At 38.4% G+C, this 16,767-nt stretch overlaps 1 protein-coding gene across 1 annotated transcript in view; it reads left to right on the top strand.

Moving 5' to 3' along the window:
* Nucleotides 1-16,767, top strand: part of LOC129091092 (protocadherin-15-like) — a 129,803-nt gene that overhangs the window by 91,827 nt on the left and 21,209 nt on the right. Inside the window, exons 28-34 of the mRNA XM_054598555.1 lie at nucleotides 2,078-2,205; nucleotides 5,778-6,008; nucleotides 6,366-6,454; nucleotides 8,300-8,476; nucleotides 8,870-9,088; nucleotides 10,839-10,847; nucleotides 12,862-12,972. Of these exons, the coding sequence (XP_054454530.1) occupies nucleotides 2,078-2,205; nucleotides 5,778-6,008; nucleotides 6,366-6,454; nucleotides 8,300-8,476; nucleotides 8,870-9,088; nucleotides 10,839-10,847; nucleotides 12,862-12,972 (964 nt within the window). The remainder of the gene's footprint in view (nucleotides 1-2,077; nucleotides 2,206-5,777; nucleotides 6,009-6,365; nucleotides 6,455-8,299; nucleotides 8,477-8,869; nucleotides 9,089-10,838; nucleotides 10,848-12,861; nucleotides 12,973-16,767) is intronic.

Raw genomic sequence — 16,767 nt, 5'->3', positions numbered from 1 at the left:
TTTTCTCTCTCCCACTCCCACTCTCACTCTCTCTGGAGCTCTCTCTACTTTTCTACTCAACTCTTCACCTTGTCTATACAGTTATGTCTTTGTAGACATGTTATATTGGGCCTTGGCTGCTGTTGTTACCTTTCAAGAAGCCTTTTCCTCTCTCTCAAGTGTCTACCAACCTGTAGGCTACACCAGATTGTTGTCTTCACTGATGCTGTTTTAAAATGCTTGCCTTTCTTCCTTCTTCTAAATTTGTGTCTCACAGGTCTTTTTACGATATTCAATTATGTAACGATTCAGAATTTATCTCTCAGATATCAAACCTGTTTGCACTGATCATAGTGGAAAAAAATGAAGCTGGTGTGCAGTTTGAGAGATTGTAGATTTCATCTGTAAAGCAACAACTTTTTTTCTAGATACCCAAACATTGGCACAGAATGATCCGTGCAGGTCATGAACCTTCTGTAATTCAAGCACAGCCTGAAGTTATTTCACTCAATTTCTTTCATTTCTTACCTCATCTCAATCCATCCAAGAGTTGCGTTTCCTTTAGTTGCATGTGGGAGGAAAGACCGAACAAAACTATTTTATACAGTTTTAATTGAATTTAAAACTTAAGTGAAAATTACTCTGATTAGTCTCTTGCTCTTAGACCTCTGTCATTCTTATTTATTGTCTCTTCTATCTGCCTTTTCCTGCTGGCATGTTTCTCTTTTCTTTTTCTTCTTTTCAAAACACTTTTAAATGATGCTCAGGTCCCCGAGTTTCCCCTTTTCTTTTTAATTATAGTGTTTACCACATGCTTTTGTCATTTCATTCAACCATTTGAATGAAGCATTCTGCAGGGATTAAAACAACAAATCATTGTTTTCATTGGAAAATCTATTCAATTATTTTTAGCACGCTTTTTAATCATGTGTTAATCGGGTTTTCTAATTTATGTGTTGGCTGGAATTGTAAGTAGACATTTTGGTTTGGTGTCTTTCTAGGAGTAACATTTCAAGCGGTTCAAAATTCTAGGATTTGTTTTTTGCTTCTGACACATGATTCACCATTTTACAGAGTTTGGTTGATGCATTGTATTGCAGTTTTACGTGGGTCTGATTCACAACTCCCTGTTTTTGGCCCGATAAGACTGAATGTGAGTCGTTCCAAGTTAGAACCACTTAAAATGAATGACAGAGGCTCATTGGCACAATGTTTTGTCCTGTACTGAATGTTTACTGTAGTGTAGCTAAGGTGAATTACTGTTATGTTTAATCTGTTTATGGTCATTAAGGTGTAGTTTGAGTGTGTAATTCAAACTACCTCTTACAGTGTAATTGATGCAAAACTTGCTTTTCAATTTTGGAATTAACATAATTCTTTAAGCTTTTTGACTTGGACGGACTAATATTTTGATGTTATATTGTCAATGATCATGACCAGTGAAGATTCTTGTAACGTATATTTAAAAAATATGATCAAATGGTTCAGAGCAGGTCATCTATCAAATATTCTTGCCCTAGGATGTTTTTTCCAAACTTTCACTGTTGCTTATTTAGATTATTTAGATATGCTTGATATTTCTTAGTTTTTAAGTTTACTTGATTCATATTTCTGCATAAATGTTTTGAAATTTGACTAATGAATACTGCTGGACATGATACGTTTAAAATAATATTTTTAGTAACAATTGCAAGTTACAAATAATATTCTTTCAAACATTTTGAGACCCCCTCCCAAAATAATTCTGCTGTTGAGGCTTTCCGGGGGTCTCAAGTGTCAATCAAGGGGTCTCGGACCCCCCAATACGTCCCGTATTGCACACACTGGTTATAGGAGATTAACATCAAAACTGTGTTTGTCCTTCAATCAATTCACCTCTTGCACTCTTTTGTTTACTTTTTGTCCTAAATACTAAATGTGCTCTTCAGAAGATTCTTTTATCTTCTTTTTGTAATGCCTAATGGAAAAGTGAGTCACAATGTGTAAATTGTTTGTGTGTGTGTGTGTGTTTGTGTGTGTGTGTGTGTGTGTGTGTGTGTGTGTGTGTGTGTGTGTGTGTGTGTGTGTGTGTGTGTGTGTGTGTGTGTGTGTGTCCTAGCCAACACAGCTAAGGTGGTAATCGACATCCAGGATGAGAACGACCACCCGCCGGTTTTCACCAGATCTCTTTACATTGGAGGGGTCGCAGAAGACGCTAAAACATTCACCTCCATCTTGCAAATACAGGTACAGACATACCGACACATTCATGTACAACTGATAACGGGGTTGACAAAATATAGGAACACAAAACAATATAACATTATTAGTGAAGCAAAGTCTACTTGCCAGCTCAGGCAGCTCAACTCGAGTCACCGCTTCATTCACATGGCACACTCCTCGCCCTACGACATATATTCAACAAAGTATTTGAATCATTTTGGTGTATTTGTTGCTGTCAGTGCTCTGTTCACTGCTGCGTGCCTGCTGCCTCAACTGAAAGCTATTCTGTTACTTGCTCCGCCTGGGTCGTCACTACTGCTGTTCATATAGTATTTCAAAAGCTCCACCTCCAGCCCACCGTCCACCTGTAGGGTCGGAGTCCTCACACTCCCCTTTTTGCTGAGCTTAATGTTTCTTTGTTGGGAGCGACAGTCAAGTCAAGCTATGCTGTACATATTCTACATTTACAACTGTAAAGGTTTAAGTTTGTTTTAAAGTTGCATGGATTACTTTGTATTCCATGAAATCCCTTATTATTTGCCCCTTTTGTGTGACCAGTTCTTGCTTAAAATACCCTAATTTGAATGTGAAGACTTGGACACAAAAGTAGCCTTGACAGCTACCAGCTTAATTCAGTTTTGCCCAATATAAAGGTCCTTACAATGCTCGTGTAGATCTGCGTACTTGTGTTTGTGTTGATACTTTGAATGAGGATAATATTCAATTCAGCAAGTAACAAGATTTACTGGTAAGATTTTTCTCTGTCTCTCTCCCTCGACATCTACCTCTAACTCTCTGTAAATTGATACATCTCTTTGTTTCCCTTTCTCTTTTACCTAACTCGGGAGAATTTCATATCACTGTAAACAACTCAAGCGACTTTCGTATGATTAAAATGCCTTTTAGGACCCAAAATGGGTCACAGAGCTCTCTGCCTCTATCTGAGAAGTAGCAATATGTTTTAATGAGCCCGGATGCCACAAGAGATTCAGGCAGGGTCTCTGGCAGAAAAGTATGTGCTTTAATATTTTATTATAGTTTTTAAGATCATTCTTAGATATTCCTGCTTCATTAGATCACACACAGTGAGAGTGACAGGAAAGATGAGAGAATAAGCGAGAGCATTCAACAAAGAGCCATATTCAAAATTACATTTCCACAAGCGTAGAAAATGTGCTTTTCTCTAAATCTGGTATATCAGATTATTATTCCTCTGCTGCAAACACCTGAGGGTGGTGGTTTTGAATATGGATTTTTCTGTGTCAAGGCTGAAGCTGGTTTACAGTAACCTGCTCTACTCTCTTCTGACCAGTTTAAATACTTGAGCAGACTTAAGAGAAAAACTAATAGCCTTCTCGATCACCGCAGGCAGAGTCAATAGATCTGCAGATTGGAAGGAAGAGAGAGGATTGATGGTTAGATAAAGATGACTGGCATCCTGCTGCGAGACAAACTGGCTGGAAAGAGAGAAAGCAGGGAAGATATGCATGATTTGTGGGTGGATGAATAGATGGAGTGGGGGGGGCGTGACAATAAAGATGGACAGGGATGTTTGCGAAACATTTGCCAACATTCAGATGAAAGAGTGAGTGAGACAAGAGGTGGAGAGAGGTTGTTTCACTCAAGTATATCTAATTCCATTACATCTGTCTGAAGCATGCATGTTGTCTGAAAGACTTGTGTGTGTGTGTGTGTGTGTGTGTGTGTGTGTGTGTGTGTGTGTGTGTGTGTGTGTGTGTGTGTGTGTGTGTGTGTGTGTGTATATATATATATACCAGACTACATTTGTTATCTGTGTATTGCTTTATGCAGGGCTTTCATGCCATCAGAGTGTACGTGCAGTAGTTCAGTCTCTTTGTCCCTCAGAAGAAGCCAGAACACAAATATTGATTAGACTGCAGATGAGTCTCACATTGGCGCACCTTTTCGGGGTACCTCCAAAGTTTCTTTAGTTCTTCCAACCAAAGTTTTGTCTACCCGTGACATTTGTCACCTCTCCCACCAGAATTCACCCTTCTTTCTTTCTCCAGCACTTTCTCCTGACCTCTCAATTACTATTCCAACCATTTCTTTTAGTGGGTGTTCATACCAAAAATTGATGTAGGAGTGTTTCTGGAGGTACTTGCAAGACAGTATAATGCAATCCAGGATGTCCAGGTTAAATACTTTATAAATGAGCTTGAAGACAAAATGACAAAAAGCCACACAGCAGAAGAAATTATTCTCCGTCATAGGGATCTGAAGTGAGCAGTAGGACTGTGAAAATCAATTCACAAAATAACCAGTGTTTTTACAGTTGTTATCCTATTTGCTATTTATGCTAATTGTGGTGAAGCCAGAGACATTGGGACTCATGCAGCAACATTTTCTTAAAATTCCTCTTAAATTGGAGGCGTGTGGCCTGTTGTTTATCATTAGCATTTGTCATGCCCCCTAAACTCTATTTAACGGCAGTTGTTGTGCCCTATGCAAATACTCTGGCCCATGCCTAAGATTTGGAGAAGTGCCACCAAAACAAGGCTGTAAAAGAAGAAGAAAAACTTGTAGTGAAAGTAAGATACTGTTAAATAAATAAACAGTTGGTTTATATTACTGCAGGCATTGATGTGTTTCTGAAAAGTTATCTCTACTGTGTCACTCACCTCTGATAGTGAGAACACAAAAAATACATCTGTACATATATTATTTCCTCAGTATTCCCTCATGTTTCTATATGTATGCCTCCTTATTTCCTTTATATTTTCTATTATCTCCTGCTTCCATTTCCTTATTCCCTGGCCATAAGAACAATCATTTTTTGTGTTTTGCCGTCATAGCAATACCTTTGATGTGGTGGGTGTCTCCAAGCTGAATCTGTAGTCTATACTCCCAGCCCTTCTTGTAAAGACCTGGCAATAAATCAATGTCTGCCTGAGTGTGTGTGTGTGTGTGTGTGTGTGTGTGTGTGTGTGTGTGTGTGTGTGTGTGTGTGTGTGTGTGTGTGTGTGTGTGTGTGTGTGTGTGTGTGTGTGTGTGTGTGTGTGTGTGTGTGTGTGTGTGTGTGTGTCTGGATGTGAATGTGAGGTTTGTGTGTGTGTGTGTGTGTGTGTGAATGAGGGCGAGACTTGATAGTTAGCCAGAATGACAAAACAGATGAATAGACCTGCATACAGCGCAAAGCACCACTTTACCCCCTGCTGCTAATTCAGAGTACTACATCAAACAACACAACCAAACAGCAAGAACAAAAAATCCAGGAAAAGCCACAGTAATATAAATGGCCTTTGGTGAGTGACAAATACAAGAAAGACAGGATATCAGTCCTGAACTATTCCATAAACATGATCAGCTGCTCAAACACCTGGAATCAAACAATGAGCGGGCAGAGGATTCACTCTCATGAAGATAATCATCACAGAACATTGAATATAATTGATTATCATGATAATGGAAACAATGTCTTGATCACACTGTTTTTGTCAACGATGATGACATTTCAATATAATGGTGATTATGATGATGATGATGATGATGATGATGATGTTGTTGTGATGGTGTAATAATGATGATTAGAATGATGACACTGTGTAGTGAATCTTGTTTACTTCGTTTTACAGGCCCTGGACAAAGACACTGGTAACTACAGTTCTATGATGTACAGGCTGATCATTCCCCCTCCCGCTAGTAAAAACACTAAAAATAGCAAAGACGGCTTTATCATCGAACCATACAGCGGCGTGGTGAAGACAGCGATCATGTACCGCAACATGAGGCGGTCCTATTTTAAGTTTGAGGTGGTTGCTACGGACAACTATGGTCAAGGACACAGCAGCAAGGCGGAGATAGTGGTGTGTATATTTATATTTTTGACATTGGTGGTAGGTTTCTAATATTTTCTTTTATCTTAAATTCTTTACTTCCCTTAACATAAATGTAATGACATGATTTAACTTAATTGCAATGTGATTTATGTGGCTCCCTGAATGTCCTTGAAGCAGATAAAAGTGTGAAAACAAATTCGAGTAGACACAAGCTCGAAGCGTAGTTGGATTGGAAGTGTTATCTTTTCCAATTCAAACTTTTATTTTACTGGTGGACGTTCCATCAGAAAAGGTCTAGCAAAATGTTTTACAGCTGAACATCCTTTTGTCAGCTCAGTTGAAATGAGGAAATTACTTTTACTTGCATTTTTATCTGTTTTGTAGGTGTCAGTCGTGAACCAGCTGGACATGCAGGTGGTCGTATCAAATGTCCCTCCGACTTATGTGGAGAAAAACAAAGACAAGCTGCTCAGGTAACTTACATAATACTGATTTTTTTCTATGATATATTCATAGATTATCTATAGCATTAGGATGACTGTACTGAATGTACCCTAAATGACGAGAATCAAACGTTAACAGTTCAGGTTCAGTTAAACAAGTGCCGTCAACCTTGCAGATAGCTGTTGATGAACATCTCTTCTGTTTAACCACTGAGCCTTTGCTTACATAAAGTTTTGAACAGTTTAACAGTTTCACACTCATCTTGGAAAAAAGTCTCTTCCTATATTTTAATAAGTAATTCCATTGTACAGTGATATACAGTACATAAGTGAAAAAAACATCTCGCTGCCCATATGTACTGTCGCTGCAAGCATTAAAAGTCAGTTATAGTTCAAAAGTCATAGTTTTGTATTAAGAGTGGGTGTGTATAAAGTCACACAGTCTTGAAATCCAGTGGTTCCTCTATATTGACATAGTTATGGTCTCCTTAGGAAGAATTGAAGCTGTAATTAATACCACAGGGAAATCAACAAGACTTATTAAAGAGCTGAAAAACTTGTGTTTAAAAATAGCGTTTTTATCATAACAAAATGTCAGTAAGAATGAAGCACCACATGCTTTGTTGAACTAGAACCCACACTGGGAGTTAACAGGCGCTACAGCTAGACCACAGTTGTAGAGGAAACATTGTCCCTGTTAATATAACTTACAAAAAAACAGACCAAGCTGTGGTTACAGATGAAGTTTATCTTTAGATTTGACATGTTTTTGGGTTGTTATTGAGTAGCCACACTGACATATCATGTCATCGGTGTGGAATAGGGCCGATTTGGGTGAGCTAAATATCACATGTTGCACCTTTTTACTTCGGGGAAAATAAACATGTTGGATAAAGTGGGACCCTATGTACTGCAATTCATTAACAGTTGAATTGTATTGCACTTTTATTTAAACTTTGTTTTAGTGAGAGTGAGAGAAGGCCCTGTATCTTTTTTTATGGAAAATGGTTGTTATTTAATAATCAATGTTTTATTATAGACATGCCATTCTAATTTCAATTTTACATGAAAGACATAGTAGCAAAAATGTTTGTGTATGTTCTCAGTTATAGTTCTTAGAAAGAAAGTGAATATCAGAATTGTTAAGTAATCGGAATAGGCCTAGAAAATCTAATGTTTATTAGGATACATTTCGAAAATGGTGACCTTTGTAATGTTCCACCGGTTGGCTCCGTTCTAGTCCTCCTCCGCCATCTGTTTATTGAAGCAAACATACACGTGGCAACTTATCAGTGCAACTACCCGGAGCACTTCTATTTGAAAATTTCTAAACTTTCTATTAAGATGCAAGCCAAAATTAGATTTTTTTTAAAAGGAAAAGGAGCAATGCTGGTTTATCATACAATGGTGGTTAGAGAAGTCATATTGTGCCAAGATATTATTGTCATAGAAACAAAAACCGGTGCACAGCAGTAGTGCTTTGTTGATGAAGTGCTCCCCAGGACCTGCCATTGCTTTTCTGCCTGAGAAAAATGCTATATGGACACACGGCCTAACTTGATAATGATGTTATCCTTTCTCTCTGCCTCACTCCCTTTTTCAGTCTCTCTCAAACACACATGCACACAACTAGGTGGGGTAATTCCTGCTGTGAGCACTGAGCAGGTGTTTCTCTGGGGACAGAAATCAATATTTCACATCCTAGCTAGGAGGATAAAAACAAAATGTGTGTTTGTCCACAGAGGTGTATTTTTGTATATGTATACATTAATGTGTTTGTGTGTGTGAGGTGTGTGTGTCAGCCATGTCGGTATCCTGAAGGAGTTAAAGTTCTGTGGTCCCATCAATCAAAACCCATTATCTTTTAATCATCAGCATTTTGGAACGCTACGTCCAGGAGCAGATTCCAGGAGCAAAAGTTGTCGTGGAAACCATCGGGCCCCATCGCCTTGGTGATGGAATGCAACAGGAAGACTACACCAAGTCAGACCTCATGATTTATGCTATCGACCCGCTGACAAATAGGGCTGTTTCTAGACAGGAGCTCTACAAGTAAGCACTTTGCCAACAAACCTATGAAAAGTAAAATGACAGCTCACCAAAATGTGTATATCATGAAAGAACTTTTCCCTAAATTACATCACAATTAAATATTTCCTGAAGGCAGTTTAGCCAATCGAGACGAAAAGCTTTCAGACCTCACTTCGACTGGGAGCTATTTTAAGTGTGAGGCATTAGGAAATACAGCCAAATAGAAAACTACTAAACAGATTTGCAAGTATAACAGCACAAGGGAGTGGGCGTGTCTGTTTGACATCTAGCTGGCAGAGAATTCCTGCCTTTGCCGCCTCGCATTAACAATCGTTTGATGTTGGCATAACCTGTACTGTGTATGAGAGGTTAACGTTTAGTGTTCACTTACATCACTTTTGTTCTCACCTCAAGGTTTCTTGACGGTAAACTCTTGGACATCAATAAAGAGTTCCAGCCCTTCCTCCCTCCTGGTGGACGGATTCTGGAGATCCGAACCCCTGAAGTGGTGACCAGTGTAAAGAAAGCTGTGCAGACTGTAGGCTACACGGAGGGGGCTCTGTTGGCTCTTGCAGTTATTATCATTGTCTGCTGTGTCCCCGCCATACTGATTGTCATTATCACCTACAAACAGTAAGTATAACTTATGTCTAATATTGTTTTACAGTTTGAGTTAATGTGGCACTTTAATCAGGGACAACATAGACTGAATGAGACTATAGGAGCTTATTGTCACTCTGATAGGCTTGTGTTGGCGATATTACTTTCTATTCAGCAACAAATATTTCTATTCAGCAACAAATCCCAATGAACTGATCCTTCAACAACTCAGACCAAGACTAGCTTAATTTACTTGTTAATTCATCGTAAAACGCACTTCTTTCAAATTCAACTGAAAAAAAGCAAACTTGGTTTGTTTGTTTTGTTATTTCACAGTTCCATCAATCACCAACACAGGTCTCGTCAAAATAAACCCTTAATTCACCCAATTAGATGTCAAAATATGATCACGCTATATTTTTTTTCCTGCTGTCTCTCTCTCTCTGCCGCTGAGATGCAGATGAGAAATAAGTTCCCCATTGTGGGACTAATAAACTTAATTATTATTTTTTGTGTCTTTGTAATTCATGTAGTCGGCAGTCATACAGTCATTAATCTGCTCAAAAGGTATTTGACTGGTGGATCCAGTAGTATGCGAGATTAGCCGTGGAAAGACAGATGCAGAGATGCATGCACGCGCACACACACACAACCAAATACATAATTCATAATCTCCTGGCGGATATAATTATCGCCTATGTGCCATAAACCTCCATTGTTATCTAAAACTATTTAAAAACCCAATTTAGCCGGACTTTTGCACTGATGAACATGAGCACTGTATCCTACATACACTGTCCTCATAAATCCTCACTAGATCAGCAATTGATTCTTTGTTTTATAGCAGAAAATAGTGCCCAACTGTTAGTAACTCTTGTTTGAGTAACATTAACTAAAAACAATAGGGTCAGGCTGTTCAGGAAATAACTGAGCCTTTTTAAAAATAAGATAAAACATTTGTTATCAACTTTTAAAGGTTTACGTCCTCACAAGGAGCAAATGGGCTTGCAGCTTACTCCACCGAAGGGTATGAGATAGACTAACAACTGTGTTGGTCCTAATCTCAGCAGCATTGATCCCATTCTCTTTTACACTCCGTGTAAGATGGTTTATTGTGTAAACCCCAAAGGTAGCTATTCAATTAATTGTTTTACAACATACTGTATTTATGGGTTAGGGATCCAGTCTTTGATGTTATTGTGCATGAATTGAAAAACTAAACTATAATGTCCAAATTAGATCCTCAAAACCGTTTGGTCTAAAAAAAAAAGAGATAAAAGATAAAGCTGACAGTCTTTCCCACAGGACATCCTTTAGCACTGTTTATCGTTTTATCACCTGGGCCAGTCACTTCTCTAGATGATTCAGCATGGCAGCCTGTCCCACAGTGCCAATTCTAATAGTTTGTTTAGCTAACCACCATGAAAGGCTATTAATTTCATCTGTCTCCCAAACACACGTAAACAAGCGCACACACGCATAAACTGGATCAGTGCATTTTGGAGAGCGCTTCTCATACTGCTGAGAAAGAGAGACAAATAACAACAGACTGAGGAGAGAGGAGAGGAGATTTGAATGAAGAAAAACAGAGTAGTAATCATCAGCATAATAATCACTAGTCTCTGTTGCTAAATGACTGTAATGAAGACCAATTGTCCAAGTGGGTTGTAAATTTCAATGAATAAACCTGGCTAACAAGAGGTACTGTGTGATTTATGGATCTAATAGTCACTAATCTTTCTCTCTTTCTCTTTCCGTCGCCTGCTGCATCTATCCCTACCAGATTCAAGGAGTGAGTACTGCTTTCATATTCTCATGCTAAAATATTTACACCATGGCTGTCTTAAACACCTCTCTTTGTGATTAATGAGTTGACTTTCATTGTATAATAAAAAGGATGAGATGAGTAAGGGCGGTGAAACAGAAAGGACAGCAGACAATCAAATTAATGAATCCTGAAGAACAAGGAATTAGTAAATGTCCAAGACAGATACTTTTATTAGAAAATGGCTGTGTGTGTGTGTGTGTGTGTGTGTGTGTGTGTGTGTGTGTGTGTGTGTGTGTGTGTGTGTGTGTGTGTGTGTGTGTGTGTGTGTGTGTGTGTGTGTGTGTGTGTGTGTGTGTGTGTGGTCATCAGTACAGATCACGTTTATGTTGATTGAACAAGAATACCCATGCCAGTTGGTTAGGCATATCACAGATAAACATCTTAATGATTTATGACATACATGAGTAGAACATTAACCACCGTACCAGTAGATAGATGTTTCCAGCTCGTGGTCCCATTCCATGGTTTCATTCATGGCATGAAAGCAACTAATTCAAAATTAAATTAGAGAATGAAGGGAAATCCATTGTGCCATTATCAACTTTTTGCCACAATTGAAACTGTTCAGTATATGTGTTACAAAGTCTGTCATGTAGAGAGACACATTCAAAGTTTGACCATCATTTGAATTTTATATATACAGCATTTAAAGTTTCAAGGGGAAACAAACATTAAAGATCCCACTGACCAAGGGCCTACAGACATGCTAGTAAGTCTTTATTAAATGTTAATTCTAGAAACATCCTCACAATGACAATGCTAACATGCTGGAGTTTAGCAGGTATAATGTATACCATATATACCAGTTTAGCGTGCTAAAAATACAGAGTACAAATGGATGTCATTAGTTTTGTTGGTATTCAGATTACATTTGCCCCACTAATTGGATACCCTGTAGTCATTTGACCTGATGACGGCCGTAGTGGAAAACTTAAAGATGTGGCATCATTGGGCAAATTGATCTGAGAGAAAACTTAATATCTGCAACTCCTCTTGGCTCTGTTTTTAGACTTTAGACAATTTAGCCCGTGAAGGGAGACTTTGGTCAATCACAGGTCAGTTCAGAGAGAGGGCGTTCCTATTGGCTGCTCCACAAATACAGATGCGTCTGCAAATCCCTTTGGGTAAAGCCTGATTAAATGGCATAATATCCTGCAGGAAATGTTTCTAATCCAGCATCTGCAACAACTGACTAAACTGGAAATTAACCCAAAAAAGGAAGACAGACTTTTAAAAAAGAGAGTTTGACAAGATCAACGAAGCAGTTCAGAGATGGAGAGACATTGTTGCTAGTAGTTTAGCCTTCTGCTCACAGCTTCATCTAGCGCCTTGAGCTAGCCACTAGGCTACGGTAGCTACAGCAGGGGCTCTGGACAAGCATCATTTCCCACCATCTCTCTAAAAGCTTAGCCCTCTGTGTGAGCTGTGATGCAACCGTGACATTTATGGTTAGCACAAGGCTAAACCATTTTTCTCTCTATCAAAATTGTAGCTGGCTAGAGCCTTGAATCACAATTACGTAATGTCATCTCAAAGGGCTTTACAGGCTTACAAGTTTGCACAAAAACAGGACGGTCATTGTGATAGAATTGCTGCTATATAACGGCATCGGGATCTAGTACTCGCACAGGTAACTGAATGAATAAATGCCTTGGCTCATTTGGTGGGAATGGCTTACGACAGACAGTATGCTGGTTGTTATATCATTTTTTCCCCCATTATGCCAAAAATAAACGGCACTTCATTAGACATTTCACTAAAAAACCAAAATGTCAACCTCATTGTTGTGCAAGTGAAAATATCAGGGGATCACCAAAGTCAGTTTCCTCCATCTTCGGGGAGGCCTCAATGTCTGTCAGAAATCTCATTGAAACTCATCTCGTAGTTGTTAGGTTACTTTGGCTGGACCAAAACTAAAGTTGGGAGTTTTCTCAAACTTTTGATAACTAACTTTGAGTTTCCTCTCTGCTGTGTCCAGACGCCAGGCAGAATGTGCCAAAACAGCTCGCATCCAGATGGCACTGCCAACGGGCAAACCTGCGGGAGGAACTGCCAACAACCTGTATGAAGAGCTGGGTGACAACGCCATGTAAGTGAAGTGTGAAAGTGGCATTTACATTTACATTTATGAGCCAAAGCAGAGGCATTAGCTCTCATTTCTATGGCTATTAAATCTTAGCCTTTTGCAATGTGACTTTTTTTGTGGTATCCACACATGCAGTCAATATCATTACATACATCTCCTTACATTTTTACTTATCAACACAAAAAATACTGCAAATAAACTTTTTTGGCTTTGAGTCCCTGCAGACCAAAACCATTATTCACACTTTCCAATGTAGTCTATTTGATGCATTAAGAATGCACTCCAGTTGTGTTTCAGTTTCAAACCATGGAGCAATTTGGTATACTATTAAACTTCAATCTGAAGTGAAATTAAGATAATTATTGTCATAAATTGTCACAGATATTGTAGATATTGTAGTGCCCACATTCACAACCAAATGCTAATGTGCAATAGGAAAAAAGAAGGCTCTATACAATCGGGACTAACACTGTTTAATACCATTTACTTAATAAAAAAGCAATTTAATATCTACAATAGGACACCTGTGCTATGTTGTGAAAGACCCTTGTGAAAATACAAAATATAAGAAAGATGCCCTCAGTACAGATCTCTGCTAGTGTCTGCTACAACCACTGCTGTATTGTGCGATTGAATGAAAACAATCCACAACTGGCAAACTCCCGTCTAGACTTCAAGTGTATCAGACCTGTTTTTCAATCGCACATCTCACACAAAAGATAAGCTCTCATTTAATTGAATGCAAAATGTCTGCACCTGCTCTGTGCAGGCCCGCGTTTCAGCTCTGTCTCACAGGCGTAACCAAGACTATAAGCATTTATTAAGGCTTCAAGTCTATTTGTACGACAACAGGCATGTAAACACGAGGTTGGTGCCCAACATAAATGCACGGAATGACTGTGTCCCTGGCCGCAGAGAAGCGACTGAGCGGCGGCAACACAGTCAGTTGTGTGTGTAGTAGCTGTTCACTTATAGCCAAACACACCGTCAAAATGAATAAAAGTGAGCAAACTGTTTTCCCCATGGACATGCGGTTCGACCACATAGGATATGCGGTCATACGGCAATTTGCAAGTAAACAAAACCGCTTTAAAGGGGAAAGTGGACTCTGTTGGTGTTCTATGGGTCACTGATTGACATGCATCCACAGACTTGTAACCCCCACATCGCACTAGCACCAAACAAAGCTCTGATTTTTTAATGCATCAACAGTCGCAGATAAACCCTGCAATTTTATCTTTTCAAAGTTCAGCAGCATGCAGCTCTGTCCTTGTCAGTTTCCTTGTTGTAATGAATACCAATGTCCTCACTATATAATAGATAAAGTGAAGGTCAACAATCTGCCAACAGAACAACGTTCACTTTGAATGCAGCCTCTCTAGTTCCCTTAGTTTTTCATCGATTGGTGGCTTTCAATACCACTGTAAAAATAAAACTCCTCCAAATGTATCTTCTAAGAATCTTCTTTCATCATCAGTCTTCAGAGCAGATTGCAATGTGAGTTTGTGAATGCTTGATCCGGAAGTAATCTGAGTTTTTTTTTAATTCCCCCAAAAATGTTCCCAATCATAAAGCAGTGAATCACGGTTAGCAAGTAGAGGCAATATATATAAGCTTTTTGATGATTATGTGAAATTACTTTTACTGTACATTAATTCTGCCCCATGTTAAAGTGCTGACTCCACTCTATACTGCCTGAAAAAGTTTCAGCTTTATTATTTAGACATATTCTCTTCACCACTTACTGTGGCTCCCCTGTTTCTGTGTATCTGCTAGCAAATTTAGTTTAATTTATACTACAATTTGTCCTGGTTTGACATGTTGGTTTGGTTAAACAAAAGTCTAATAGTGACCGCATGTAGAGACCCTGTATAAACTTTTATCTGAAAGTTTTAACAACCACACACATACACACACTCACTCAAGGCAATGCATGGATAGCTATTTATAATTCCTCACTGGAGCGTTAAGAAGAAGTTGAGAGGAATACTTATCAGCATTACACGCATCACCGGTTTCCCGTGAGTCCTTGATATGCGTCCCTACTCCTATTAACATGAGAGCAATTCATATGCAAGATGGTAGGAACTATCTTCTAATGACAACAAGGGATTTCCGTGTATGTGTGTGTGAGTAAGTGTGGGTGTGGGTGTGTGTCTGAGATTAACCAGCCAAAATGATCTGCTGTAAAATGTATGCGGAAATGAACTTGGATATGAGATAATTGAAATAAATGCAGCCAGTAATTTATAAAGACCACCCTGGGCGATAATTAATTCTATTGATAAGCTGCAGAGCATGTTTAATTGTGGTTTGGAAGGTCTTTTGTGTGTGTGTGTGTGTGTGTGTGTGTGTGTGTGTGTGTGTGTGTGTGTGTGTGTGTGTGTGTGTGTGTGTGTGTGTGTGTGTGTGTGTGTGTGTGTGTGTTTTCTGTATCACTGTAATCTTGTAGAGACTAAATATTCCCTAAAGAGTATAAAACCTGGAAAAGTGCAAAAGTTTGCACATTCATAATTACGGTCCATTACCAAACTTCTCAGTAGACTGATTTCGAGGCATTTTTTTTATTTTTATTTTAATTACCTTTGGCTGTTTGGGTTTTAATGTCTGTTTTCAATTACCTATTAGAAATGAAGTGTTACTTAATGTATTATTAGCAGCACATTAAATGAAGCAGGTTTTTGAAAGTTAAATTGAACTACATGTTATTTAGCAACACAGCACATGTAGTTGTGCTTGTGATGTGTAGCAAATATACACATCTATCAATAACTAGATGTGAATAATATGCCTTCCTATTACCTTACTTACTTATCTACTTGACAGCTGTGTGGTTTGTTGTGGTTTTTCTCCATAATTATCATGGATAACTGCTATTCAATTTAGAATGGCAGAAAACAGCTTAACACCTTCAAGTGTATGATTTAAAATGAAAAAATGAAGCCTAATTTTTCACAAATATTTTGAAATTTTGATTTGTAACTGTCATTTTTAGAATACTTGATAGTATTACACAGTAAATACAGTTTATATTTCAAAACGTTCCCCTTTGAAAAGGGGCTCAGACAAAGGAAATTTGGGAAGAAAATTGCACAACATTTCATCAATTAATTAAACATTTTTTTAAATGTTCTAATGTGGTGAACATCTAAAACAAGATGAAATCAACATTAAATTCTTTATTTTAGAAATATGCTTTAACTTCCACACTCTGCACTCTCTTAATATCTAATGGGTTTTCCAAAATGAATGTTTTTGTTGAAAAATAAGAATTGCTCTGTATATAACTGATCAACTGATACACTGAATGTGAGATATTTCATCACTCTACTTTGCTTGCTCTCATGTTGATTGATCTGTTCATCTTTTCTTGCTCTGATCCATCCTCCTTTTACCCATGACTAACAGACAAAAGTGAGTAGGATGCTGAAAATGGTTCACATCTGTGACTAGTTTGATACTGTGCTGATAGTTTTCTTGCCTTAGTTTTGTGTTTGTGTCCCATCCTTGTCATTGCTTACACTTGTTTTATGTGTAGGGAAGGTCGTATCTTGGTAGATCAAAGAGTAAAGATGTGTAGCTGAAGATTGATTGTGGCTGATCAATGATGCATTAGAACTCTGGCAGAGTCGTTTGGTTGATTCGACATAGAAGTAGCCAGCCATGTGCCTGGAAGTCCTAAAAGTCTGCACAGTTTCAACAAAGTCATAAAATATACCAGAGATTTCACAGATTAGTGTGACTTCAACCAGAGAGGAGGATATAATCACTCTTTTGCTGGAATAAAATCTGCATCCT

This window comes from Anoplopoma fimbria, chromosome 5, assembly GCF_027596085.1.
Source record: "Anoplopoma fimbria isolate UVic2021 breed Golden Eagle Sablefish chromosome 5, Afim_UVic_2022, whole genome shotgun sequence".
NCBI lineage: Eukaryota > Metazoa > Chordata > Actinopteri > Perciformes > Anoplopomatidae > Anoplopoma > Anoplopoma fimbria.
Note: the sequence above shows the minus strand (reverse complement) of the source record. Positions and strands in the feature narration are given on the sequence as shown.